Raw genomic sequence first — 26,965 nt, 5'->3', positions numbered from 1 at the left:
TGGCTATTTCCCCCTCCTGGTGAGATTTTCAGAAGATGGACGGACCTGCAAATTGTTATATTAAACAAAGCAATTCAGAATCAGAGACACAAGTCTCGGATCTGTGTATAGTTGGCTGTATAGGTCATGAGACCAAAATGAAGACTGTGAAAGGGTAAAGGGGCTTCTTTTTCTTTTAAGGAGGAGTATCTTTTTGCACAGAATAACAAATGAGGTAATTGTGTTTCTAGATCTTTGGGAAAACTTCATTTGTTTTCCGAAAGTCATTTCATTTGTTGATGACCACAGCCTCGCGGGTACTCACTGACTTATCTCTTACTCTCTCAGCATAAATGTAAATGTCCACACCGTGCAGGGGCTCTCCCCTGGAACAGACCTCCATCCTCTAATGGCTTACTCTCTGCAGTTTCCTAGAATTCCTCCCACCACTCTTCCAAGGCTCTATGTTACAGCTTCTCATGCACATAACATAATTTTTGTGTCCTCTGAAAGAATTAGAATCATTCTCTTTTTAAACTGGTTTTAAGAGCGACGTCATCTTTTTCTGCACATTGTAGAAGCTTCTTTGCAAAGATTTGAAAATGGGGTGCTTTGGTGCCACCTCGTGACAGAATCCTGAACTACAGCTTGAACACCACTGAGCAGGAGACGCTAGGGGAGCTCCTGTGGCCCAACCACCTTTCAGAACGTTCTAGACGATTGCTTGGAAAAGGAACCATTTCCGGTAGACGCACCGTGAGTCATCAGACAGAAGTGAGAACTCTACATGAGATGGACGATATTGTAGTTTATTTTTATGCTAAAAGTCTGCTAAGTAAATTGGTGGATATGTATTATAAACAAAAAATAAAACCGAATCCTGGTCACGTGGGATATTTTCACTCCTCCATTACCTTTATATGACCATATTTGCATGTAATTACATTTATAAAATATCATTATAAAATGTTCAATAAGATTTTACATATTATTTTATCATATGAATGCTAATAAGTTTACCTGTACTTTTGTAAGAAAAATTAATCTGTTTTTGAAAGCACCGTTAAGCATAAGATGATATAAAAATCCAACTGCCTTTTATCCAGGCAGGCATTAAAGAATATTAGAATAAATAAAGATACTATTGAAAATATACTAAAACCCATTGCACCAATTCTAAGTTCTTATTAAACTAGATCATTGGTTTAAGGGAAAGAAAAATACAAATTTTATATTTCTTTTGAAAATTCTAGCTGTCTTAGTATTTTTTAACTACAACCTGTAGTTTACTATCTGAAAGGACTAAGAAAACTAGGCCACGACCTAGCCTTGAGTGTATAAACACATGATGGCGGAGGCCCTACCTAGGCTGCATGTGGGTTCCGTGTCCCAAAAACCAAGACCATGTTATTGAAATAAGCATCAAGCACTTTAAATATTTTTTTCTAGTTGAAATTTGAATCTCTTTACTAATCTACTCAAAGCAGCCACCAGTTAACAGCATAAATTTTTGCAGAGCAATATTATTTTTTTAATTTTCTATTGCTGGAATGGTACACAAATATTTCATTTTCCTCATCTTACTTTCATATAAATGTCATATATTTCATATATGTAGTTCACAAGTCAAAGACAGTGGTACACCTTTATGCCTCAGATTATACCCTAGAATAATCTGAGACATTGATATAAAACCCTTGTCTCTGGGGTTGTATTATGTTTTCTCATATTGAGATTGAAATTGCAATGCCATGAAAGCTCCGTGCACTGATAAGAAAGGACAATTTGTACAACTTCTTTGCAGAGACTTGTGGCGACACCTATAAGAGAAACAGATGAAGCTCCATCAGCACCTGCACTGTCAGGCCTGAAAGAGCCTGGGACACTTGTGCAAGCATGGCTTCTGAAGTCAAGCATTGTGTGGTCTCCTCACTGTCGTTTTGTTTCAGTCTCCACATGTCACGGCTCTGCATTTCGCCTTATGCTATAGAATCAGTGGGAACCTGCACCTCCAGGGTCAATAGTAAAACTTAGGCAACAAGAAAGTAGAGCAGTTGGCGGGGACCGGGCGTGCAGGCCCGCTCCTGTAATGTACGGAGGTAGAAGAAAGGGCTCCGGCCCTCTCAGTGTTATGTCTTCGGGGCTTGCGGCCTCCGGTTCGCAGGTTCTATCCTCAGACGCCGGAACACCTCCGTGCAGAAATGCAGCTAAGTCCGGCAGTCCCCTCTAAATCACTCAACGCTTTTTTTTTCAGGTCTACATGACGCCCCCGTTTTCTTTGCTGTTCGTTGTTGAACCAATAAAGTCTGTGAACCGTAAAGAAAAGAAAAAAAGAAAAAAAAGAAAAAAGAAAGAGCAGTTAGGAAAAGGGACCATGGCTCTTCTTCAGCTTCTACAGGTAACCTGTCCCAGAGTTTAACTCTGCCTCAATGCTTATATTTTTGAATTTTATGGTATGAACTATTAGTATAAATTTAAATATTATTATTATGAATTACTATATAATTCATGTGAATTGATATGAAAGATTTCACAATAAAAATTATGATAAATATATTTCATATAACATGTGATATGATAAAATATATAATTTACAAATAATTCATAGAATTATTATCTATTCATATATATAATCAGATAATAATATATTATGAATTTCAACACCTGCTACCTCTTTCTCACAAACTCTATGTTAATGCTCTTTAACTTGAACCCACTGTGTCCCTCTGTGGAATCAGGAGATATATGTAATACATACATAAGTATACATAGATGTATATATACATATACACATGCTTTCACAGAGCTACAATTTTAATTATGTATATATGTATATACATATATACATAACATGCATATACACATATGCACATATAAAAGCATACACATATGTGCTTATACACACATATATACATTTGGTGGATAGAGCAGAGCCTCAACAGCCACACTTTATTTTTTCTCTCAGCCTTTTCATAGCTTCTTAGACAAAAGTTCTTTATAAAATTACTTCACTGATAAAATATTATTTTAAAAAAGGGAATTATAGCAGGAAGTTGATAAGTTCAAACCAGTGTTTCAATGTATAAGCTCCTTATAAGTTCAAAGCAATTTGCTTTATCATGGCATACATCTGTGGCCTTGTCCTGAGACCTGACCTAGAATTAATGTTTTTCCTTGATCATTAATTTGTTCCTAGCCTGTTTTTCTTCCTAGTGAAATTTACATGCTTATGACATAGAACACTATTTGCAGTGTTTTATTCTACGAGAGGCTTAAAATTACTAGAATCGGTTCAGAAGTTCTATAGAATCATTATCAGGAATTATGAAATCATCAGTTTGTCTAGACAGCATTATTACATGAAAGTGCACCTTCATATCGATCTGCAGAAAATCTGCCCAATAGGAGAGGCTCAGGAAGCATTAGGCTATGTAATGATGGCAGGGAAAGCATATCAGGAGCAATCCTGGGATGAAGTCTCTGGGCTCCGTGCCCCTCAGAGAGCTCACCCATCCCAGCCATGCAAAATGGTGGGCCATCTCTCGGAAACTCACTTTCCTGCCATTGCGTTTTCTACATAGCTTGGGTCAAACCTGGAATTAGGCTGAGCCTATGGAGGACGCTTCCCATTCAAACCACCACAAATGGTTCACATGATAGGCTGGTTGCAATATTCCCTCTTAGGAAAATTGGCTGCACTCCTCATTCATCAGATGTTGGCTCATGACAAGATGTTATAAGTTATGAAGTGAAACAGAATTTGTCTCTCCCAAGCACAAGAGGTAAGAGCTGTTGAGGGTTTCGACTGCTACACTTTGTACATCCATTCAACAGTGTCTCAGATTTCACTAATACTTCAGTTAACTCTGAGAATTTAAATGATGGTACAATTTTCAAGGACAATGGAGGGGCTGAGAGATGGCTCAGTGGTTAAGAGCACTGACTGCTCTTCCAGAGGTCCTGAGTTCAATTCCCAGAAACCACATGGTGGCTCACAACCATCTGTAATGAGGTCTGATGCCCTCTCCTGGTGTGTCTGAAGACAGTGACAGTGTACTTACATATAATGAATAAATCTTAAAAAAAAAAAAAAAGAACATCAAGGACAATGGGAGATAAATGTATAGTCAAATTTGTTGTGCTAAAAGATAATCCAAACTCCCATGCCCCCCACATCCTGAATCAGTACACAAGAGATGGTATGCATTTTGCTGAGGGATTAGTTTGTCAGGCACTTGTACAGATAACGTTTGTTTTTCTTTTACACGGTATCTCTTTCCAGATTCAGCCCCATGCTTTGAACTTCTGTGGAAATTAGTCCTTTGGGAACCATAAAGATCAAGATACCAAGTTAAAGGCCACTCGTGAAATTACTACTCCTGAAAAGCATCAAAGAATTCAATGATGCCGACCAATTTTTTGCAAATGGAGGGCATTTCTCTACCCAGCTTCCATGCCATAACTTTCTAGCTTCTCCTTCTGATACGACTTTAAATCACATGACCTCAAGGAGCCTGTAGAGCTTCCTTCCAGACAACAGAAAAGAAAACAAACCTGTAGACACACATTGTGCTTAAGAAATTGTTCTGTGCTCTAAAATGATGGCATTTACTGTGTCAGTCTTTCTATTACTTCAATATTTTCCCAAAAAAGAAGAAATACTGGCTTCAGACAGCTTCTGCTTCAGCACTTGTCACAAACTTCCCCAAAGGTAAAGAGAAGGGAATAAAATCATATTGTATGCTGGAGATGCAGGACAAGTAAACACAGCAAAGATGCATATCAAGTCTCACACGGGTTCGTATCCTTATATATTTCCCATTAATATGCTTCCCATCAATCAAGATGGCAACTTGATTGGCAACTTCTCCTTCTAGCTACAACAGAGAAGTTAATGCCATATCTGTGCCACTGGGCTAGACAGGGAACTCCAACTTCTAATACAATGTATCTGAAACTGGATTCACATTTGAACAACCTACTTAAGAGGTCACTGGTCCTGGAGGTGAGGCTCAAGTGGAACCTTGATCCTCCCCAGTATCTGAGTTTCCCATCAGAATCACCTTGAAGAACTTCTCTTCAAACCCACACCAGAAACTCTTGATGATAGAAGCAGGGCCTTTATACCAAAGGTCATTAAAATGTTAAATTGTAATATTATGGGCCTCAATATATTTATACACACATTTGGCATCAACTGTGGATTAGAAGTCTTTCTCCTTTATGAAATCCAAACTAGGCATTACTAGGTTTTATCTTTTTGAAGATCTGATTTCATTTTACCCAGATGTGCCTCACTGTTAAGTCTCATCTCAGATAATCCTTAGATTCACATATTCGGAGATTTCTCATCTTAGGTACCCAATGTAGCAAATCAAAAAATAGACAGCTTAATTTAATTCAAATAAAGTAATACTGCATGCTGTATTTGATAAAAAACAGAATCAATAATATATTCTTTTGTACACATTCATATGTACATGTCTGTATTTAATAAGAGGTTAGTTTACTTTCAGAAATATTTTTACAGAATGAAAGTTACTAAAAATCCAAAATCTGCACAGAAGGGACCAGAGACAACCTAAAATTCTAGTAAAACAATAGCTGAGTAGACATGCTGACATAGAAGGACCCTCAAAAGACCCCACCAGGAGACAAAGAAGTACAAGCAACTAAGGAATACTAAGAGCAGGAGAAAGTCTTCTCCATGGAAGAGCACACTAATAAGTTATCTGATATCAAATGATCAACCAAAATATATATGTGTGTGTGTGTGTGTGTGTGTGTGTGTAAGAGTAAACAGACTGAGCAGGTTGCATTTATATAATTATGCATATATATGAAATAATAAACAAGAAACTATCAATTTGAGAATCAACAATGGGAGAGGTTGGAGAGAAGAAATAAAGAAGAGAAAATGTAAGGTTCTAGTTCATGATTGAAAAATTCCTTCTTATTTGGGAAGATTAAACATCTTCTTATTTCAAGCCTCTGATTGGATGAGGTTCAATCTCATTATACAGAACAATCTTCTTGGGAAAAATATATACATATTTACTTTGTAGACCAGGCTGGGCTCAAACTCACAACAGTCTGCTTACCTCTGCTTCCAAAGAGCTGGGGCTAAAGGTGTGTGTCTCCATGCAATTATATCTCAACCTTGTACTAAAAGAACCTCTTATACAAAAAGGAGCATACAGAAAAATTGAGCCATCAGAATATCACTGATTGGTTATCTGTTTTAATCTGGCAACCCAAAATGTGGAGGACTCTATGCATAACCAATGAATTCTAGGCAAAAGTCACAGTTGAGCTTCCAGCAAATGTCCACAGCAGTAATCACCTGTGGTATTTAGATGTTCCCAGTTAGTCTCTGACCTTTGAATACTTGGTCACCAGTTGTTCACACTTCGGGGGAGGCTTAGGAGGTGTGGCCTTGCTGGAGGGAGTGACACTGGGTGCAGGCTTTAGGGTCTCAAAACCCATGTTCCATTTCTAGTGTGTTCTCTCTGCTTCCTATTTACAGTTCAAGGTGTGAGCTCTCAGCTCTGCTCCAGGCACCATGTCTTTGATCCACCATCATGGACCCTGATTCTCTGGGCCTGTAAGCTCTAAATAAGCCCCTCCATTTACAAGGTGCTTTAGTCATAGCGTTTTAATCACAGCAGTAGAAAAGTGACAATACATTATTCATGTGAGGAGGTTTTCTGAATGCCCCAGAGTCGGTCTGTATCTGCTCCAATGCTGGGCACTTCGTCTTAGAGAGCCGAATGTGAGGAGTTTGACTGTGCTACCTGGGTGGGTGCTGGGCTGTAGAGAAGCACGAAGGCTCTGGGGGTGGGAACGCACAGTCTGAGATGTGGGAATGCCAGAGATGATTTGGGGGTCCCCAGGCCTGCGATGGGACTAGGACCATGGGATTCTCAGACTCTTGGACATCCAGGCACTGCTGGGAGTTGCAGAAGAGCAGAGAACAGAGTTGGGGGCCTTTGAACTGGGGACAGCATCTAGCCCAGGGGCAGAGGAAGGGGAGATCTAGCTTGTTCCATGGGTGATTGTCCTTAGCTTGGTGGAGGCACACTTGGTGGTGGTTGTGGCTGGGAGCACAGAGGGACTTTCTATGGGAGAATCAAGCTGCGGCTCTGTAGTCAAATGCCTTCTCCGTGGCTCCCACAGCGAATCTTGATGAGAGAGACAGTCCATGGTTCTAAATAGTTTATTGGTTGTTCATGGTGGGAAAGGGATGCGTAATGCATCCTACCTACTTCTCAGGGTAGACCCCATGAAGGGAGGAATGTATGGGAAAAGAAGTTTATTGGCTGAGCCCTCCAGATCTCTAGGTACATGGAGACCTCTGTTTTGGGCTTGCATGACCCTAGGACACATTTCTTTATGTGAAGAGTGTGGCACTTGTTCCAGTCCAGGAGCCTGACAGGGAGCAGGGAGTCACCTAAGTCACAGATGTGTACCCACTGAGTCTCCAGGTCTCAATCTGCTCTACCTTATCAAACATCCCATGCCCGAGGTATTTGGACCCTAGGTACCCATGTCTTCAAATAACAGACACCACAGAGAACAGAAGAAGAGTCTCCTGAGTGAAGTCCACAGATAGAATACTGAAAGAACGATGGCTAATGATTTGGGGTACTGACAGACATAAATAGCAAAACTACTATGCTTTGGTGAATGTTCCTCCCCCATGTGATTTGTTGTCATTATGAGAATTGAATTATTTTATCCTGTGAGGCTCAATAAAGCTTTCTTATAATTTTAACTAAAATCTATGTTTTATGTTTATGGGAGTATAAAGATTCCTGAACACTTGGCCAATTCTTTTTTGAAGGGGTTTATATAACATTAATTTTTACAACATACCGATTTCTAGCTACTCTTCAAACATTTGGAACCTAATTCAGTAAGCTGAGTGCGCCACTGTAGTCTCATGAATTAAGACACTGAGGGAGCATTGTCACAAACCGCCCTCGGAGAAAAGCGCAAAAGTTGGCTTATTACACATTCATCCCAAACAAAGAGTAGTCGCTGTGAAAGTGTTTTCTCAAAAGTATCCTGAAATATTTCTTCTTATAACAAGGATGGCTCTTGGCAAGGAAGTCACATTCCTGAGGCACACACAGACAGAACTCCTCCACCAGACATCAACATAAATATACATTGCAGTCCTTGCGCTTCCATTGTCCCAGTGTTCCATTTGTTCCAGTGTCCCAGTCCTAAGCAACAGGAATCCTGTGCAGGCAGACCTAGATCACATTACTCAGTTCTCCTTGAATTATGTACTCCTACCAGGTATCTATACTGTAGGAAGTACCCAGAACCCCTTGCTCCTGTGTCTATCCCTTTTGTTGTTCATTTGGTTGCTGGCTGTTTTGAAGTAAGACTGTAAGAATTGAATGCCAGAAAGACACAGAAGAGTAGAGGAAGATCCTTTCCTGAGAGTAGAATGGAAGAATTCTGTTAGCAATTTTTGGGAAAGAAGAGGGCTTCTGCTGAATAATGCATATCTCTTGTGGAACTCTCCAATCAAGTAAGTCTTCCCTTCCATGATGGAATAAGTGGATAGGCAATGTGTACATTATCCATAGGGACCCTTCTATGTGAAGGAAAACATTAGGAGTGTAGGGTAAATATTCCTCAGTGTAAACTGATATATGTTTAAAATGACTAGGCATGGCCCTAATAAATGACCAGCTGTTCTAGGCCTAATTCTTTCAAATACAACTGGCTTTATATAAATGACATTGTTCTGTATTCCTAGATCATTTAGTCACAAGACTGTAGACAGACTCTTTCTGTCATTTTAAGACACTAACCCAGGCTAGCCTCCAAAGTGTATTCCGTTAGTTCTGTCCTCAGTGATGATATTGTGTGCTCACAGATTGGCACTGCCACCAGCTGCACATACACAGATTACCTCCATTGGCATCCTTGAATTTCGGCAGACTTGCAATACCTTCCCAAGGCCATTTTTATTATATTTTTATGCTTGAGAATTTTATGCAAACAAAATGGTTGACAGTGTGGACTTCCTTTCCTTCATCACAATGAGCAGACTTAGAGAATGCTGCCTAATTCTAGTCAAGTTCCACTAACTAATGTGATTTCTCAAGTGCTAGCCTGAAGAGTGAAGTGTTTTTCTCTCAGTGAAATGCAAGAGGCAGACAGCTGTGTGGAAGGATTTCTAATGTGAAGGGTAGCCTGTGAAGCACAGTTGCCATAGAAACCTGCTGCCTTGCTGGCTACTTCAATTACAATATTGTAACAGAAATTTCCAAGGCTTAGTTCAAAGAGCAAATACCCGCCCACACCCAGGTATTTTAGACTCAGATGAGGGTATGAGAGCCCTGCAGTGGGAGCTGAGTATCCCTGAGAAATAGAGAAACAGAGAGACCCCAGACCCAAGTTCCATAATTTCTGTTTCCTGCCTTGATGCTGGAATATTTCCCAAGGGAGAGAAGTACAGAAACTTCACAGCCAAGGAGAACATGTTATCCTGTTCCAAGGTGTCCTGAAACTACTTTCCATGTACAAGTAGGGTGCCTATGGGAGAATAAGACAAGGAAAGGCTCATTTTGAATGCTCACAGAATGGTCTGGACCATCAGTTAATAAGAACAAACACATAGCCCTGTTCTTATGAATCCAGGCCACTCCTTACTCCTTCTCAGATTTCTTGTTAGAACTTGAAAGCTGAAGTAGATGGGAAAGACCTAGGGGAGATGCTCCCTGTACCTGTTATATTGTGATACAATTTTATGAAAATAGCTCTTATATTCTAAGAGACTGCAGCTTTTGCTGGAACTCACAGCCAACTTAATAATCCAGCTTGAGGTCCCTTAGTGTGATATCCCGCTGTACTCTGTCTGTTTGTTTAACCTGCCTTTAAGACAACAATGCAACAACCAACCCTGCTTCCCTTGGATTTTCCGTGTAATCAGCGTTTACGACCTAACTGCATGCAAAGTTGTAATCTTAAACTATATGCTCCTGACCCAGAGAGCAGTGTGCGTGTGTGTGTGTGTGTGTGTGTGTGTGTGTGTGTGTGTGTGTGTGTGTGTGTGTGTGTGATATGTTTATCATTTGTTGAAAACAGAAGGCAGGGCGAAAGTATCCATATATAACAAACACGCACCATAAAAGTTGGAAACGATGTGGCTCTTCTACGAAAACAGTGTGTTTGTCTTGCTGAGTGCTTTGGGGTCAGTTAGAGTAAATAATTTAATCCCCCCCCTTGTAAAACTCTGTTAAAGATTTCTGTAAACTATCTGTCATTCCTTCCTCATGTGATGTTTTCGGTGCTGTTCAGGAATTACAGAGCAAAGTCCTTTGTTAGAACACAACCCGTGAGAGATAAGAAATACGGATGCATATGACACACACCATAGCCAGGCCATAGACAAACCAAATACCACAAATGACAGGCAGAAAGAAGACACGGAAACAGAACTGTAGAATTCAAATTGACTCCCAAATCATACCCAGGGGAAGTGCCGAATGCTCTTTCTTGATGAGACACTAGTACATTTTGGTGCCTCTGAGTTTAATGTTTTTAACTAACATACTTTTCATCAGAACTTGGCTGTTTTGTAACCAAATGGAAGATTTTCATGTTTTGGTAAGTGTGAAAATAATCAAGACTAAGACATAAAACACTTAAAATATGTATTGTGTCAACAAATCCAGGAGAACACCAAAAATATTTCCAAAGCAGCATTTGCCCAGAGTAAAGGAAGTATGGCAGTTTTATTCAGAGATGTGTGTGTGTGTGTGTGTGTGTGTGTGTGTATGTGTGTGTACACAACTGCATCTGCATCTGCATCTACACCTACATCTACATCTACATATATACATGTGAATGAATAGTCCATTCCCATACGTGCTCAGTTAAGGATTGCATGCTTTAGCCTAGGCAAACAAGCTAACAATTTTAAAAGAAACTATAGTAGATGCATTTTGTTACATACCGAGCTCAAAACAGCACATACATAAAATATTAAAGTGATGGATAGAAATACTTCTGGGTGTGCTCAACTTGCACCACAGAATTTTAATGAGAAATAAATGAAAATGTACTTTGAAGGTACATTAAGACAGGAGCCTACCTACCCACAATGCTTAGTCACTAACAGTTTCAGTGCTGTTCACCATTGGCCAGTAAATACCATGATGCCTTACAGTATTTAAGAGTTCAATGGCCAGATCATTCAGTAGACATGAAATTATCATTGTAAAAACACTAGAGAAGTGTTTGGAAGTGCTTATCCAACTGTTTTCACCCCCAATTAGCAGCATATAAAAGCTTCAGGATTCATGACTGTGCCAGTGTTTCAAACTATTGGCTATTCTCTCAGAATCTAATATTTAATTGATATCATGTCTTAAGGATTTTTTCCTTAATGATTAGCTTTGTATGAAATGTAAAGTATGCTGTCTTTTGTTTTAAATTTAGAATCAGCACTTGCTCTTTTTTTCTGTGACTTTCTTTTTTTATTATTATTTTCTTTTATTGGATTTTTTTATTTACATTTCAAATGTTATCCCCTTTCCCAGTTTCCCCTCCAGAAACATGCTATCCCATTCCCCCTCCCCCTACTTCTATAAGGGTGTTTCCCCCACAACCATCCATCCCTTCCCGCCTCCCCTCCTTGACATTCCCCTACACCGGGGGGTCCAACCTTGGCAGGACCAAGGGCTTCTCCTCTCATTGGTGCCCATCAAGGCCATCCTCTGTACATATGCAGCTGGAGCCACGGGTCTGTCCATGTGTACTCTTTGGTTGGTGGTTTAGTCTCTGGGAGCTCTGATTGGTTGGTATTGTTGTTCTAATCGACTTGCAAGTCCCTTCAGCTTCTTCAATCCTTTCTCTAATTCCTCCAGTGGGTATCCAGTTCTCAGTTCAATGGTTGGGTGCTAGCATTCACCTCTGTATTTGTCGTGCTCTGGCTGAGCCTCTCAGGAGACAGCTATATCAGGCTTCTGTCAGTTTGCACTTCTTGGCATCAGGAATGTTGTCTGGGTTTGGTGGCTATGTATGGGATGGATCCCCAGGTGGGGCAGTCTCTGGATGGCCATTCCTTTGGTCTCTGCTCTAAACTTTGTCTTCATATTTCCTCCTGTAAGTATTTTTGTTCCCCCTTCTAAGAAGGACTGAAGCATCTGCATTTTGGTCATCCTTCTTCTTGAGCTTCCTGTGGCCTGAAGATTGTATGTTGGGTAATCCAAGCTTTTGGGCTAATATCCACTTATGAGTGACTACATACCATAAGTGTTCTTTTGTGATTAGATTACCTCACTTAGGATAATATTTTCTAGATCCATCCATTTGCCTAAGAATTTCATGAAGTCATTGTTTTTGATAGCTGAGTAGTACTCCACTGTGCAAATGTGCTGTATTTTCTGTATCCATTCCTCTGTTGAAGGACATCTGGGTTCTTTCCAGCTTCTGGCTATTATAAATAAGGCTGCTATGAACATAGTGGAGCACGTGTCTTTTTTATATGTTGGGGCATCTTTTGGGTATGTGCCCAAGAGAGGTATAGCTGGATCCTCAGGCAGTTCAATGTCCAATTTTCTGAGGAACCTCCAGACTGATTTCCAGAATGGTTGTACCAGTCTGCAATCCCACCAACAATGGAGGAGTGTTCCTCTTTCTCCCACATCCTTGCCAGCATCGGCTGTCACCTGAGTTTTTTATCTTGGCCGTTCTGACTGGTGTGAGGTGAAATCTCAGGGTTGTTTTGATTTACATTTCCCTGATGACTAAGGATGTTGAACATTTCTTTACGTGCTCCAAGGCAATCCCATATTCCTCAGAATTCATTGTTTAGCTCTGTAGCCCGTTTTTAATAGAGTTATTTGATTCTCTGGAGTCTAACTTCTTGAGTTCTTTGTGCATATTGGATATTAGCCCTCTTTTGGATGTAGGATTGGTAAAGATCTTTTCCCAATCTGTTGGTTGCCATTTTGTCCTGATGACAGTGTCCTTTACATTACAGAAGCTTTGCAATTTTATGAGGTTCCATTTGTTGATTCTTGATCTTAGAGCAAAAACCATTAGTGTTCTGTTCAGGAAATTTTCCCCAGTGCCCATGTGTTTGAGGCTCTTCCCCACTTTTTCTTCTATTAGTTTGAGTGTATCTGGTTTGATGTGGAGGTCCTTGATCCACTTGGACTTAAGCTTTGTACATGGTGATAAGCATGGATCGATTTGCATTCTTCTACATACTGAACTCCAGTTGAACCAGTACCATTTGCTGAAAATGCTATTTTTCTTCCATTGGATGGTTTTAGCTCCTTTGTCAAAAATCAAGTGACCATAGGTGTGTGGGTTCATTTCTGGGTGTTCAATTATATTCCATTGGTCTATCTGTCTGTCTCTGTACCAATACCATACAGTTTTTATCACTATTGCTCTGTAATACTACTTGAAGTTGGAGATCGTGATTCCCCCAGAAATTCTTTTATTATTGAGAATAGTTTTCGGTATCCTGGTTTTTTTTTTTTTTTGTTTTTTCAAATGAATTTGCAAATTGCTCTTTCCATCTCTATAAAGAATTGAGTAGGAATTTTGATGGGGATTGCATTGAATCTGTAGATTGCTTTTGGCAAAATGGCCATCTTTACTATATTAATCCTGCCAATGATTAATTAATCCTCCCATGAGCATGGGAGATCTTTCCATCTTCTGAGATCTTCCTCAATTTCTTTCTTCAGAGACTTGAAGTTCTTGTCATACAGATCTTTCACTTGCTAAGTTAGAGTCACACCAAGGTATTTTATATTATTTGTGATTATTGTGAAAGGTGTCATTTCCCTAATTTCTTTCCCAGCCTGTTTATCATTTGAGTAGAGGAAGGCTACTGATTTGTTGAGTTAATTTTATACCCAGACACTTGCTAAAGTTGTTTATCAAGTTTAGGAGTTCTCTGGTGGAATTTTTGGGATCACTTAAGTGTACTATCATATCATCTGCAAATAGTGATATTTTGAATTCTTCCTTTCCAATCTGTATCCCTTTGATCTCCTTTTGTTGTCTGATTGCTCTGGCTAGGACTTTGAGTACTATATTGAATAAGTAGGGAGAGTGGGCAGCCTTGTCTAGTCCCTGATTTTAGTGGGATTGCTTCAAGTTTCTCCCCATTTAATTTAATGTTAACTACTGGTTTGCTGTATATTCTGTTTTTACTATGTATAGGTATAGGCCTTGAATTCCTGTTCTTTCCATGACCTTTATCATGAAAGGGTATTGAATTTTTCAAATGCCTTCTCAGCATCTAATGAGATAATCATGTGGGTTTTTCTTTGGGTTTGTTTATATAGTGGATTTTCGTTGATAGATTTCTGTATATTGAACCATCCCTGAATCCCTGGGATGAAGCTTACTTGATCATGATGGATGATCATTTTGATGTGTTCTTGGATTAAGTTTGTGAAAATTTTATTGGGTATGTTTGTGTTGATAGACATATGGGAAATTGGTCTGAAGTTCTCTTTCTTTGTTGGGTCTTTGTGTGGTTTAGTTATAAGCGTAATTGTGGCTTCAGAGAAGGAATTCGGTAGTGTTCCTTCTGTTTCTATTTTGTGGAATAGTTTGTACAGTATTGGTATGAGGTCTTCTATGAAGGTCTGATAGAATTTTTCACTAAACCCATCTGGTCCTGTGATCTTTTTTTGTGTGTGGGGATTTTAATGACTGCTTCTATTTCTTTAGGAATTATGGGACTGCTTAGATGGTTTATCTGGTCCTGACTTAACTTTGGTGCCTGGTATCTGTATAGAAAAATCAATCATTTCACCTAGATTTTCCAGTTTTGTTGAATATAGACTTTTATAGGAAGATCTGATGATTTTTTGAATTTCCTCTGAATCTGTAGTTATGTCTCCATTTTCATTTCTGTTTTTTTTTTTTTGGTTGTTTTTGTTGTTGCTGTTTTGTTTTGTTTGTTTTGTTTTTGTTAATTTTGATCCTTTCTCTGTGTCCTCTGGTTAGTCTTGCTAAGGGTTTATCTATCTTGTTGATTTTCTCAAAGATTCAGCTTTTTGGTTCTGTTGATTCTTTCTATGGTCCTTTTTGTTTCTACTTGGTTGATTTCAGCTCTGAGTTTGATTATTTCCTGCCTTCTACCCTCTTGGGTGCATTTGCTTCTTTTTGTTCTAGAGCTTTTAGGTGTGCTGTCAAGCTGCTGACATATGCTCTCTCCAGGTTCTTTTTGGAGGGACTCAGAGCTATGAGTTTTCCTCTTAGCACAGCTTTCATTGTGTCCCATAAGTTTGGGTATGTTGTGCCTTCATTTTCATTAAATTCTAAAAATCTTTAATTTTTTCATTTTTTTCTTCCTTGACAAGTTATCATTGAGTAGAGCATTGTTCAACTTCCAAGTGTATGAGGGCTTTTAGTTGTTTTTGTTGTTATTGAAGACCATATGCTCTCTTTTCTACTCTAAGGTTAAGTAAGACAAAAACTTCATTTTTTAAAATGTTTTTTCAAAGCCACTTGGCAGAAATTTAAATTCCCACAGGGGCAGCAGTTCTTGAAATCAAAATATGTGCTGAAGGTTGCATGTTGTTCTCAAAAGCTGCACTTTGCTTATCAGCTGAACTGTTTTGAGTTAGCCAACTGTGTAGGAGTGTAAGACCCAACTTTGCATTAGAAATAAAGGCCCAGGTGGACCCTGCTGAGTGTGCTTACAAGCTGGATTTGATGCATCTAATCTGCTTCTGCAGAAGTAAAACTACTGCCATACCAAATACTTTGGAATGTGTAGCCATTTTCTTGAGACGTTTTTCTAACACTAATGTTGAGGATCTTTTCATCAACTTGACTTCAATCTACCATCATTACTTATATATTTAATTATTTCCATTCTATTTTCCCTTCATACATAAATATATTTCACTTTGGTCAAATCCATCTTTCATTTCCTCCTCTTCTATCTCTTCCCAGGTCTCTCTTATCAGATCCTTCTCCAAATTTCGCACACACACACACACACACACACACACACACACACACACACACACACATATATATATATATATATGTGGTATCTAATTAGTGTTACACACATGTGGCTATAGGGCTGTCCACTGTAGCATGGGGAAACTGCCAGGGGCACCACCCATGAAGAAAACAGACTTTCTCTCCCTCTGTGGTTGTCAGCTAGCTGCCTATAGCTTGCCAACTAGGAGTGAGGCTTTGGGAACACCTCTCTTCCATGTTGTAACATTGACTAGCTTGACCTTGAGCGGTTTTTTTTTTATTTATTATTACCATTGTCGTTGTTGCTGTTGTTTTTAGGACAGGGTTTCTCTGTGTAACCCTTGCTGTCCTGGGATTTATTCTGGAGGCAAGGCTGGCCTTGAACTCACAGAGGTCCTCCTGCCTATGCCTCTCTAGTGCTGAGATTAAAGGCATATGCCACCCCTTCCTGTCTAGGTAATTAATTCTTAACTATTTAGTGAAATGTCTTGTTTTTTTTTCATATTTAGTTTTGTGACTATTTATATTCTAATTATTAGTCCTCTTAGATACTATAGTTTTGAAATAGTTTCTCACAGACACCTGTCTTTATATCATCTCAGTAAAGTTTTGAAATAGCTCATTTAGTCTTAGTTTATAAAAAAGTATCATTTAGTGATTTCTCACTTGGAAATTGTGGTTTTAGTGTCAAAACAAAAGAGCAAAATGGTAGTCTTGCCTATTTTCTGTTAAAAATTTTTATATCTCTAAGTCTCCACTTAGATGTATAGCCCATTCAGAGTTACCCTTTGAATGGGGTCCAATAGATACATCTCGGTTTACATTAGTACACATGTGACTGAGCACTATATCACGAGAAGACTGTCTTTTCCTCCTAAAGTATCTTTGGATATTTTAACAACAACAACAAAAGAATCCCTGCAATTCCTATAAAACTCAAAAAAATTATACAAAGAAAATGGCACACAGATTCTCACATGTAGTGAAAACTCAAAGGGCATAGATTTTTGAAAACATGGCAGAAATAAGCAACACCTGATTTCAAAATGTCTGATAAACCTATAATAATCAAGAAAGTGTTCTGTGGACATCAAGCTGAGAAACTAAATCAAATTAACTAAATAAGAAATATATCCATATCTACATTAATGATTTTTTTTTAAGTTGGAAAGGTAATTCAGTGGGAAAACAGATTCCCAAGAAATACTGCTCAGTCAGTTGACTATTCTGAATGCTTGCACAAGTGATTGTTATGGTTACTTGCTTGTAAGTGTCGGCTTCTTTTGTCTATTCAAATACTACTTCCTTAATATGTCATATTTGTTCAGATTTGTATATTTATTCTGATTTAAGCACTGGGGAAAAGCATAAAGAACAGAAAAGACAGAGTCACTAACCTGTCATTAAAGATTGGGAAACTGGGACCAAGAAGACAAATGAATTAAAAAAGCCATTTGGTAGTCATTTCCAATTAAGAGAATATTTAGGGTAGGTAGAATCAGAATCAAGGGTCAGGGATCATTACACAGACTTTTCACTGAAAGCCTTTTCTGGACGTGGCTTTAGGCTTGAGTCCTAAATGATAAGAAACCACGCACAGACAGGCCATGTCTTTCCTGGTGTGCTTGTTCTGTGTGTGCTCCAGTTACCCCAGGAGCAGGGGACAAGCCCAGAAGTTGGAGCCTGGCAAACAAGCAGGCTGGTAGGGGGTGAGGGGAAAGGGCAGATGCAGCACACAGCCTGGGCCACCTCTGACACCAAGATTGTTGTAGGCTGAGGGTGAAGGATCCCAGCAAGGGAGTGACATGACCTGTAGGGGATGGCTGGTCTCTGTGTAGAGAATGGACTGCAGAGAGGCAGGACTAGCTAGTGTGAAAGGGGTGGGGGGGTGGGGTGGGGTAATACAGCCATCAGCAGCCTGTTGCAGAAGGCCAGGGGAGGGGCTAGGATGTATGGAAGCCATGATGCAGCAGTGTGCAGAGGGAGAGGGTTCCCTGGACAGGGCTTTGTGTGCTGGGACCTTCAGTGACTGTCTGGGCCTGAGGGTGAGACAGTTCAAGGCATCCCCCGACTGAACCCCTTATTCAGCCACGCTGCCGCTTTCCATCAGATGCTCCAGACTATCAGCAGACAGTGGTTGTAGGGTTAACTAGTGACTTGGGGCGGGGGAGGGGGAAGCATCGTGGGCGGTGCGCGCTCCAGGGACGCGTGCGCGCGCCCAGCATTCCGCGCGAGCCACAGGGAGACAGAGGGACCGCGGAGCCAACAGCACGCCAGTGCCGAGCCAGCAGGCGCCAGCGGAGCCCGCGTGGAGGGAGCCGCCGATTGATCCTGCAAGATGAACACCCTGCTGTCCCGGGCCAACTCGCTGTTCGCCTTCACGCTGAGCGTCATGGCGGCGCTCACCTTGGGCTGCATCCTCACCACCGCCTTCAAAGACAGGAGCGCGCCCGTGCGCCTGCATGTCTCCAGGATCCTGCTCAAAAAAGTGGAAGACTTCACTGGACCCAGAAAGAAGAGCGACCTGGGCTTCATCACATTCCACATCTCTGCGGATCTGGAGAAGACTTTCGACTGGAACGTCAAGCAGCTCTTCCTTTATCTGTCGGCAGAATATTCCACCAAAAGCAACGCTGTGAACCAGGTGGTCCTCTGGGACAAGATCCTTCTGCGAGGCGAGAACCCCAAGCTGAACCTGAAAGACGTCAAAAGCAAGTATTTTTTCTTTGACGATGGACACGGTCTCAAGGGAAACAGGAATGTCACTCTGACTCTCTCCTGGCAAGTTATACCGATTGCTGGGATCCTGCCTCTTGTGACTGGATCTGGACGTGTGTCTGTCCCTTTTCCAGATTCCTATGAAATAGCCACGACTTTTTGAAGAACTCTCTCTCTTTGCCTCGGAAATGGGACATGTGTGTACCTAAGGAATTGTTTTTCTTTCTTCTTTTCCCTCAAGTCTTGCTGGCTTCTCTCTTTTTATTTTAAAACCTGCTGGTTTTGTTCTGGGACTGGCTGAACTCATACTCATGCTTCCATGTACCTAACATGGAGACTTCATTCATTGAACTTAGTGTGACAGTGGTTATTACTCTTCCTTTGTGTAAGGATTAGCATCAAATTGTGTAATTGGAGGGAAAGGCTAATTGAGTTCTGGAACATCATTCTACAAACAAAATAACAAAAGAAGTTCTCCGGAGTAGGATATTGTTAGACAGTTGGATAATGAGGCTTAAGAATAATACACAGTTTTGTCATATTCATTATGTGGTTCCATGTGATCTATAAAATTTGTTCGGGGAGAAATTAAAAAACAGATGTATTGGTATTGTTATAATAACTGTATTTTATGCCAGACATTCCTTGTCAGTTCACACTGAATGCCATTTTCTTATATGTTCTAGGATGTGTTTGATTACTAGAAAAATTGTGATTCGTTTCTTAAAAGTCTGACATGCAAAATAGTTAAACATGAGTCAGAATGAGAATTTACCCCCATTTCAGAAATCTTATTGCTTGCCTTTCTTGCCAGTAAATATGACCATTTAAATAGTGAATGCCTCTTGAGACTGTAAATGATGACAAGTCACTTCAAGTCTCTTAAGTAAATCAAATGTGTGCTTTACAGTGGTTTCTCTACAAAGATTGCTGTGCAGTGTATCTTTGTTAAATGTTCTAGCACTGTTACTAGAGTTGGAAAAAATGTTTGCATGCTTACCCTGAGATGCGTATGTTCTAATATGTTTAATGCCGTTAAATAAATGCTAACTGCTTAAAATTCTTGTAGGGGCATTATTTAATCATTACTGGGATATTGATGAATAACATTTGTGGTATGATTTTTCACTTATAATCATTTGTAGATGTTTTTCTCTATAACCTAAAAAGTAAACACTGCATGCATTAGCTCTGTTCAAATAAAAAAGCAGAAATTCAGGAGTTTTGTTACATTAAGCAAACAAGAGAATTTTAACTTGAAATACAATTTGATTCTTTTTTGTTAAAAATTTTTATTATATGAGATTATAATATAATTTCATTTTTCCTCTTCCTTTACCTTCCTCCAAACCCTCTCATATAATCTTGTTGTTCTTTCAAATTTATGGTGTGTCTGTGTCTCTGAGTGTGTTTCTGTGTATGTATATATTATATTTGTATGTGAATATATATTTCTCTCACTCTCGGTGTTCCTTGGTTTTCTGCAGCTATTTGTCTAGGGTCGAGGCCTTATGAACTCCCACCACTACCACCACCACCATCCACAAATGGATGTTATTGGGTAGGACTGGGCCCCACAAGTCTGCTTTTTCATCAGCTGCTATTAAGGTGTAAAAGAAAAACCTGAAATAATAAATTTGCAGGTAAATGGATGAAACTAGAAAAGAGTATATTTAGTGTTTCTCTTATCTGATGTTCCGACCTCCAAATCTTTGGATGTGAGCATATAACCTGATGTAACTGCAGAAACCAGGAAAGTAAAAGGAGACCATCGCCAGAGTGGGGGATGGGGGAGCAATTGATGGGGGATTACCAGAATGCAAGTGATCTGAAGAGGAAGTGGAAAATGGATCTAATTAGGGAGGGGGAGGAGGATAAATAGGAGAGAAAAGGGTAAAATAACAGGATGTTTGAAAAGTTATAAGGAATCATATTGTGAACTATCTACCTAAAATACAATACAACCAAGTCTGTTTAGGAATATACACATAATTAAAATTAAAATTTCACATATGGGCTGGCAATAGACCTCACCATCCTGGTCCAAGAGCCATAGACTACCTAACAAAAAATCTCAAATCAGGCATGAAAATTCTTTTGAGTTATTGATCAGAATTGTTCAAAAGTACCCCCCCAAAAAAACCATTATAGGTTATTTCTGTTGCCTCTGGTTGCCCCCCTCCAAGTGGTGGAAGGTGACTCTCTATGGCTGGAATCAGTGTGCATTTTAGACCCAGGACCCCAGAGGGCACAGTTTGGATCAAACCTGAAAGCTTCCTCCTTGGGGAAGAGCTTCATGGTACCAGAAGGCACTGTGAAAACTTCCAAAGGTGGGAAGCAAGCAACAGTCCTACTGAGCTCTAACACCTATGATCACAGTGGCCAGTGTGGTACAATAATCAAGGGAGCAGTAACGCCACACATACCTCGGCAGTACACAACCACTCCCAGATTGTACAAAGACATACTCAGTATGAGAGAAATCATTTCTGATACTGGAAACTTAAACATCCACCTAGTACTCGTTATTGCACAAGTCGTGGAGGAGAACCAACAACCGCTTTACTAAACCAGCATCCTAAATATTTGTCCTTATACCTACATATAAGTGTAATCCTCACCCCTTTCCTTAGATAGGATTTATATTGCTCTGATAAAATACCATGGCCAAATTCAACTTCTGCTTCTTTTGTATCTCAGATAGTACAGTAGTCGATTTTTACTTAAAAGATTTCTTTTTGTTTTTCTTTTCTTTTCTTTTTTTCGGAGCTGGGGACCGAACCCAGGGCCTCGCGCTTGCTAGGCAAGCGCTCTACCACTGAGCTAAATCCCCAACCCTTAAAAGATTTCTTGTTCCCCTTCTCTGGAAATACTTTTTAACATTTATGGAAAGAAGTTTCCTACCTCGTGTGATAAGACTGATTTGATTATGCTAACAAAGGGAGTGCGCTTCTTCCTCTGCATAAAATCTCCACTTAATCGATTCATAGTATAAAGAAATTGAAATGTTTGTAAAATACCTTACTGAATAAATATACATAATACTACACACACACAAAAAAAAACGTTTAAATGGCCTTTTCCAAGGTGAGAAAATAAACAGTGTCAAAACAGTAACTGCTATTCAATTGCTCTTAAGAGCAAACGATCCAATTATACTACAGTGATAGCAGAAAGGGCGATTTTCCCCCCTAAGAACAGTTTAAACTAATGTGTAACATTTCTTGTAGTCTCGTCATGTATGTAAACGTAACACTCCATTCATTTAAACAGCTGTGCGTGTAGTTACGAGGTCCACGGATATGCATTTGAGAACCAGTATTTCCCACCAGAAACAGCTTCAAAGGTGGAATGTCATGCATTCTAGTGTTAGCTCCAGAATTTCCACTTCGTTTGTGTGGGATCTCCATTTCTCTGTCTGCGAAATGGCAAGAGCTGAAATAACTACTTGCATGGTGATAATTTTTCCATCACACATATATAATATTTTTATATTTTCAGCGTATTGGAGCAGAAATATACAATAGTTGTGTGAAGACAGACAGATAGGGAGAATGCCCAAGAACATACTTCATATTGATCTGACTTTGTTTTAAAGCCAGAATCTTTAACTTCATATAATTTCTAAAGGTGCTGAGCATAAAATCTGCAGATGTTAAAGCCTGAAACAACTGGCCACATTGTCATTAAGGAAGACATTCACAACAAAGCCTTGCCAAGGCCTAGATACCACTATCCCAGCTCACTGTGCATAGTGGTGAGTGGATCTGTTAGTTTGATAGAGGAGAATGCTGTAATTTTCTTGAGTTGCAATTATCTGATAAGTATACTTTTTGGAAATTTGCTATGGAATAAAAGTATAAAAGGTCCAAGTATACTATGGATAAGTTTGTAGTTTCAAACCCCAGAACAGAAGAAAAAGCTTGAGGCCTGAGCATGTAGTTAAATGGTAGAAATTTACTAGCCATATACAAGGCCCTAGGTATCCTACCTACATATCTATCTATCTATCTATCTATCTATCTATCTATCTATCTATCATCTATCCATCCATCCATCCACTCACCCACCCACCCAGCCACCCAGCCACCCTCCCCACCCCACCCCATCTATCTATCTATCTATCTATCTATCTATCTATCTATCTATCTATCTATCTATCTGGAACTTGGGTTTGCTTTGATTGATATATCCTATTTTGGGGTTAACTCTTTAATGATTTATTTTATATCTGTGTGAGGGTGTCAGATACCTGGAGCTAGAGATATAGATAGTTATGAGCTTCCTTCCTTATGGGTACTGGGACTGGAATCCAAGTCATCTGGAAGAGGAACCAGTGCTCTTAACTTCTTAGCCATCTCTTCTGTCCTACTTCCCCCCTTGTTTTCAGTTTAAAAAGTGTATTCCTACATGTACGTGCTGTATATTGAGTAAATTCTATCCATTACTCATCAAAAGTTTCAAAAAGACACAAGGATTTGGAGATGTCTGAACCCAGAACTTATTCTCAAAAAGTAATTGATACATGGCTGTTTATTATACTGGTTCACATTTTAAATGAATTCATTTAAAAATACAGCTCTCTCATGACTTTTTCCCTCTAGCACTTCTAAGCAGAAGACAGACTGCTGTACAAGGAGACTTGGTAGGACTACGTTATGATTTTAGCTATAATCTGTGAATGACAATTTTGCATTAATTTCTGAAAAAATTCCTCAATTATGAGGAGATTTCTAAGTGGAATATTCACTATACACGCTTTCTTTCTTTTTCCATTTTTATTAAATTGGGTATTTCTTATTTACATTTCTAATGTTATTCCCTTTCCCAGTTTCCAAGCCAACATCCCCCTAGCCCCTCCCCCTCCCCTTCTAGATGGCTGTTCCCCTCCCCTTCTAACCCACTCTGCTATCCATACATAGAATGAGACACGACTGCAGCCATTCCTACTCAGCAAACGAGCAGCTGCCACTGCAAACTGCTGTCTTAACCACACAGAAACTCCTAGCAGCAGTAATTTACTTGGTGAATATACATCTAACAAAGGAGTCTTTTTAGCACTTGGAGATGTGTGCCAAAGAACGGGTCCTGAAGCATTCCCCTGTATTACCAAGATCACCCAAGGCAAGAAAGTAACTTTCTCTTAATAGACACATGTCACAATCCTGTCTCTCATAGCTGTCCAAGCACTGCTGAAATGGGAAGTCAGTCAGATTTCAGAGTTTATTGTTAAGAATCTATTTCCTTAGAAAGTCTAAGTCACAGTCAGCAGTATTGCCTTATTAGGAATCACTCAATATATCCTTTTCCTTTTCTCATATTTTAAAATACTTTTTCATCATAAAAATTGTAAATAAGAACATCACACACCCAAACTAGCCAGACCTGAAGTCCGGACAACTCAATGATCTTCTACAATTAGAATTGGCATTTGAAATGAAACCTCGTCTTTTAATTGCATTATATTTCAGTCTTAGGATGTTATGGCATGAGTGGGGTGAAGGGGGGCATCTACCAAAATTTTTAAGGAAGAGATAGGAACACTTCCCGAGACAGTAAGACACAGATAAAGAACAGTAGCGAGGGGTTGGGGATTTAGCTCAGTGGTAGAGTGCTTGCCTAGCAAGCGCAAGGCCCTGGGTTCGGTCCTCAGATCCTGGGGCGGGTGTGTGTGTGTGTGTGTGTGTGTGTGTGTGTGTGTGTGTGTGTGTGTGTGTGTGTGTGAAGAACAGCAGTGAGCCTACTAAAAGATCTACCACTGAAAGCAGAACTGTCCCAGAGGTTTGAAAGATGAGGGTCCAAGATATGTGATCACTGTTTCTCAGTCAAAATTCACCCTAAGGACCTATGGATGTGAAGAAACAACTTCAGTATGGAGAGCAACCCTGATGCTATAGTTGCCATGTAATTATGATGGCCCTGACAACTTAAAACGGAAACTGGCACTGTGTGGTGACAACAGAAAAGTCTCCTCCAGGTATCTGCACTCAGTGTGGATGTGTAGTGGTGGGAGTGCTGAACTTCTCTGCAGAGTGAGGAGACATACTCAGGGAATCCCAGACCCTAGCCAGCTCCTTCTTGCTAGAGAGCTCTTTGGAGGAATGTCTTGTTTATGAGACTCTTGAGATTTTCCTTTCCCCTAGGACTTTGGTGTTGTGCTCCAGTGTGCCTTTCAACAACTTTCCATGTAGAAGCCAGGCATTCATGGGAGGAAATGATAGGGATAGGTCTCTCTGAGACCAATTTTCTCCTCTGTGAAATGACAGTTTAAACAGTAATTAGTAACTAATTACATTATACATCCCAGTGGATGCTAAAATATGCAGTGGATTCAAAGGCACTCTGTACTAGTTTGCTTCTTGTTTCAGTGATAAAACAATGAACAAAGCAACCTGAGGGGGAATATGTTATGCCAGTCAATTCTCTCTCTCTCTCTCTCTCTCTCTCTCTCTCTCTCTCTCTCTCTCTCTCTCTCTCTCCTTTTCTTTTTTTCTCTTTCCCTCCCTCCCTCCCTCCCCCCTTCTCTTTCTGCCAACTTATCATGAACTAGTGTCATCTGGGAAAAGGAAATTTCAATTTAGAAAATGAATCCAGCACGTTGGCCTTAGAGAAGATTGTGAGCCATTGTGTTGATGAATAATCAATGTGATAGTGTCTTGTCTAGTCTATTGCGGGCCGGGACGGTTGTTCCTAAGCTGTATAGCAAAGTTAACTGAGCAGCATTCCTTCATGCCTTCTTCTTAATATCTGATTCCAGGTTCCTTGAGTTCTAGGGCTTGAGTTCATGCCCTGATTTCCCTTGGTGATTAACTGTTCCCTTCCCAAGTTACTTTTGGTCATGGCCTGTATCACAGCAATAGGAAACAAACATAGGGAAGAAAGAGTTTATTTTACTCATCACTTTTGAGTGACTTGCCACCAAGGGTAGCTGAGAAAGGAACTGGAGCAGAGACTTTGAAAGAATGCTGTTTACTGGTTCGCATTCCTAGATACAGAGTTCTGTCGTTTCAGAAACAACATCACACACTATATTACAATTACAAGAAGATATAGTCCTTAAATACTAGCAGATAGGTTTAAATTCATAATTACTTTTCCAGGATGTAATGTGTTCAATTCTGTAGTGTTAGACATGTTGCTCCTCTCACTGCCTGATCCCAGTAATGAATGGTATTTCCGTCACTCTAGATTAGGTTTCATGGTCATTTAAACAGAACCATGCAGGCTTCTTTTTAATGGAGTCTTTTCCTGCGTTTTAGTCTCTGCTTCTGGGGGTGGGGATGGGGTGGGCAGGCTCTCCTTTGTGGTAAGCATGCATAGTAGCACTAGGCTACACCTCTAGGCTCAGATCTAGCTTTTAAAACTCACCTTTAAATTTCTATATTCTAGATATTTTATGTATGATACATTTGTATATATCTTCCTATTAAGCGTGTGGAAAAATTTAGTATCTATATTATATTCTCTGGTTGTTTTTAATTGGGGCCATTCATGCACATAGAAGATATAAAGACTATCTGCAAATATACCTTTTATGACAATATGATTGAGTAATATAAATGGAATATTAGTATTATGAGACACTATCAAGCACTCCGAGCCCCCTTTTCCCATTGTTTCATTGTTTCACCATATTGCCAGTATTTGCTATATTCTTTCTTTTAATGTGTGTCACTGTCCTAATAGAACCTTATTGATCATAGTTTTATTACTCTTTTCTAATGGTTGATGATGTTAAACACCCTTTTCTGTGATTGCTTGATAGTTTTCTATTTTTCTATAGAGGCATAGCTATTTGAATATTTCTTTTTATTTTTAAAGGCTTAATTAATAATATTTTAACTTTAATTATGTTGGGGTGGGTATACGTACAGGAGTGCAGTTGCTCATGGAAGCCAGATGCGTTGGGTGTCCTGGAACTAAAGTTACAGATGGATATGAGTCACCAGGAATTGGGCATTGAGAACTGAACATGCGTCCTCTGCTAAAGCACTGCATGCTCTTGAATGCGGGGCCATTTCTCCATCCTCTAACTATTCGCGTTGTCGCCCATTTCTTTACTGGATTATCTCTTTTCCTGTTGACTTTGATGTGACTTTCTATGTTCTGCATATTGTATGAGCTGCATGTTTCGAGAATGCTGTTTTCTGATCAGGAGCAGGTCTACATTTTCTCAAACATGCATCTGAAGCAATCAAGGCTTATAGCTTTGTGCAAGAACTATTTGTCCACTTTCTATTGTCTTTATTTGAAACAAAGTATTTCTTAGGATTCC

The 26,965-nt window shown here is 39.7% G+C and overlaps 1 protein-coding gene and 1 non-coding gene across 2 annotated transcripts; both read left to right on the top strand.

Annotated features, from left to right (window-relative positions):
• The first annotated feature begins 2,030 nt into the window (after positions 1 to 2,030).
• On the top strand, positions 2,031 to 2,170 carry LOC116889468. The gene has a single exon (XR_004386420.1). It is a non-coding gene; the product is annotated as a small nucleolar RNA SNORA57 (small nucleolar RNA).
• Positions 2,171 to 17,931: 15,761 nt separating this feature from the next.
• LOC116888906 (signal peptidase complex subunit 3) lies at positions 17,932 to 19,752 on the top strand. The gene has a single exon (XM_032890164.1). The coding sequence runs from the start codon at positions 18,311 to 18,313 to the stop codon at positions 18,851 to 18,853; it is 543 nt and encodes a 180-aa protein (XP_032746055.1). The 5' UTR covers positions 17,932 to 18,310; the 3' UTR covers positions 18,854 to 19,752.
• The last annotated feature ends 7,213 nt before the right edge of the window (positions 19,753 to 26,965 follow it).

The sequence above is a fragment of the Rattus rattus genome, chromosome X, assembly GCF_011064425.1.
Source record: "Rattus rattus isolate New Zealand chromosome X, Rrattus_CSIRO_v1, whole genome shotgun sequence".
In the NCBI taxonomy this organism is placed as follows: Eukaryota; Metazoa; Chordata; class Mammalia; order Rodentia; family Muridae; genus Rattus; species Rattus rattus.
This window is presented reverse-complemented; position numbering and strand designations above follow the sequence as displayed.

Bases quoted from the DNA above. Each gene is read 5' to 3' on its own strand.
- LOC116888906 (XM_032890164.1), top strand. From the start codon at position 18,311: ATGAACACCCTGCTGTCCCGGGCCAACTCGCTGTTCGCCTTCACGCTG.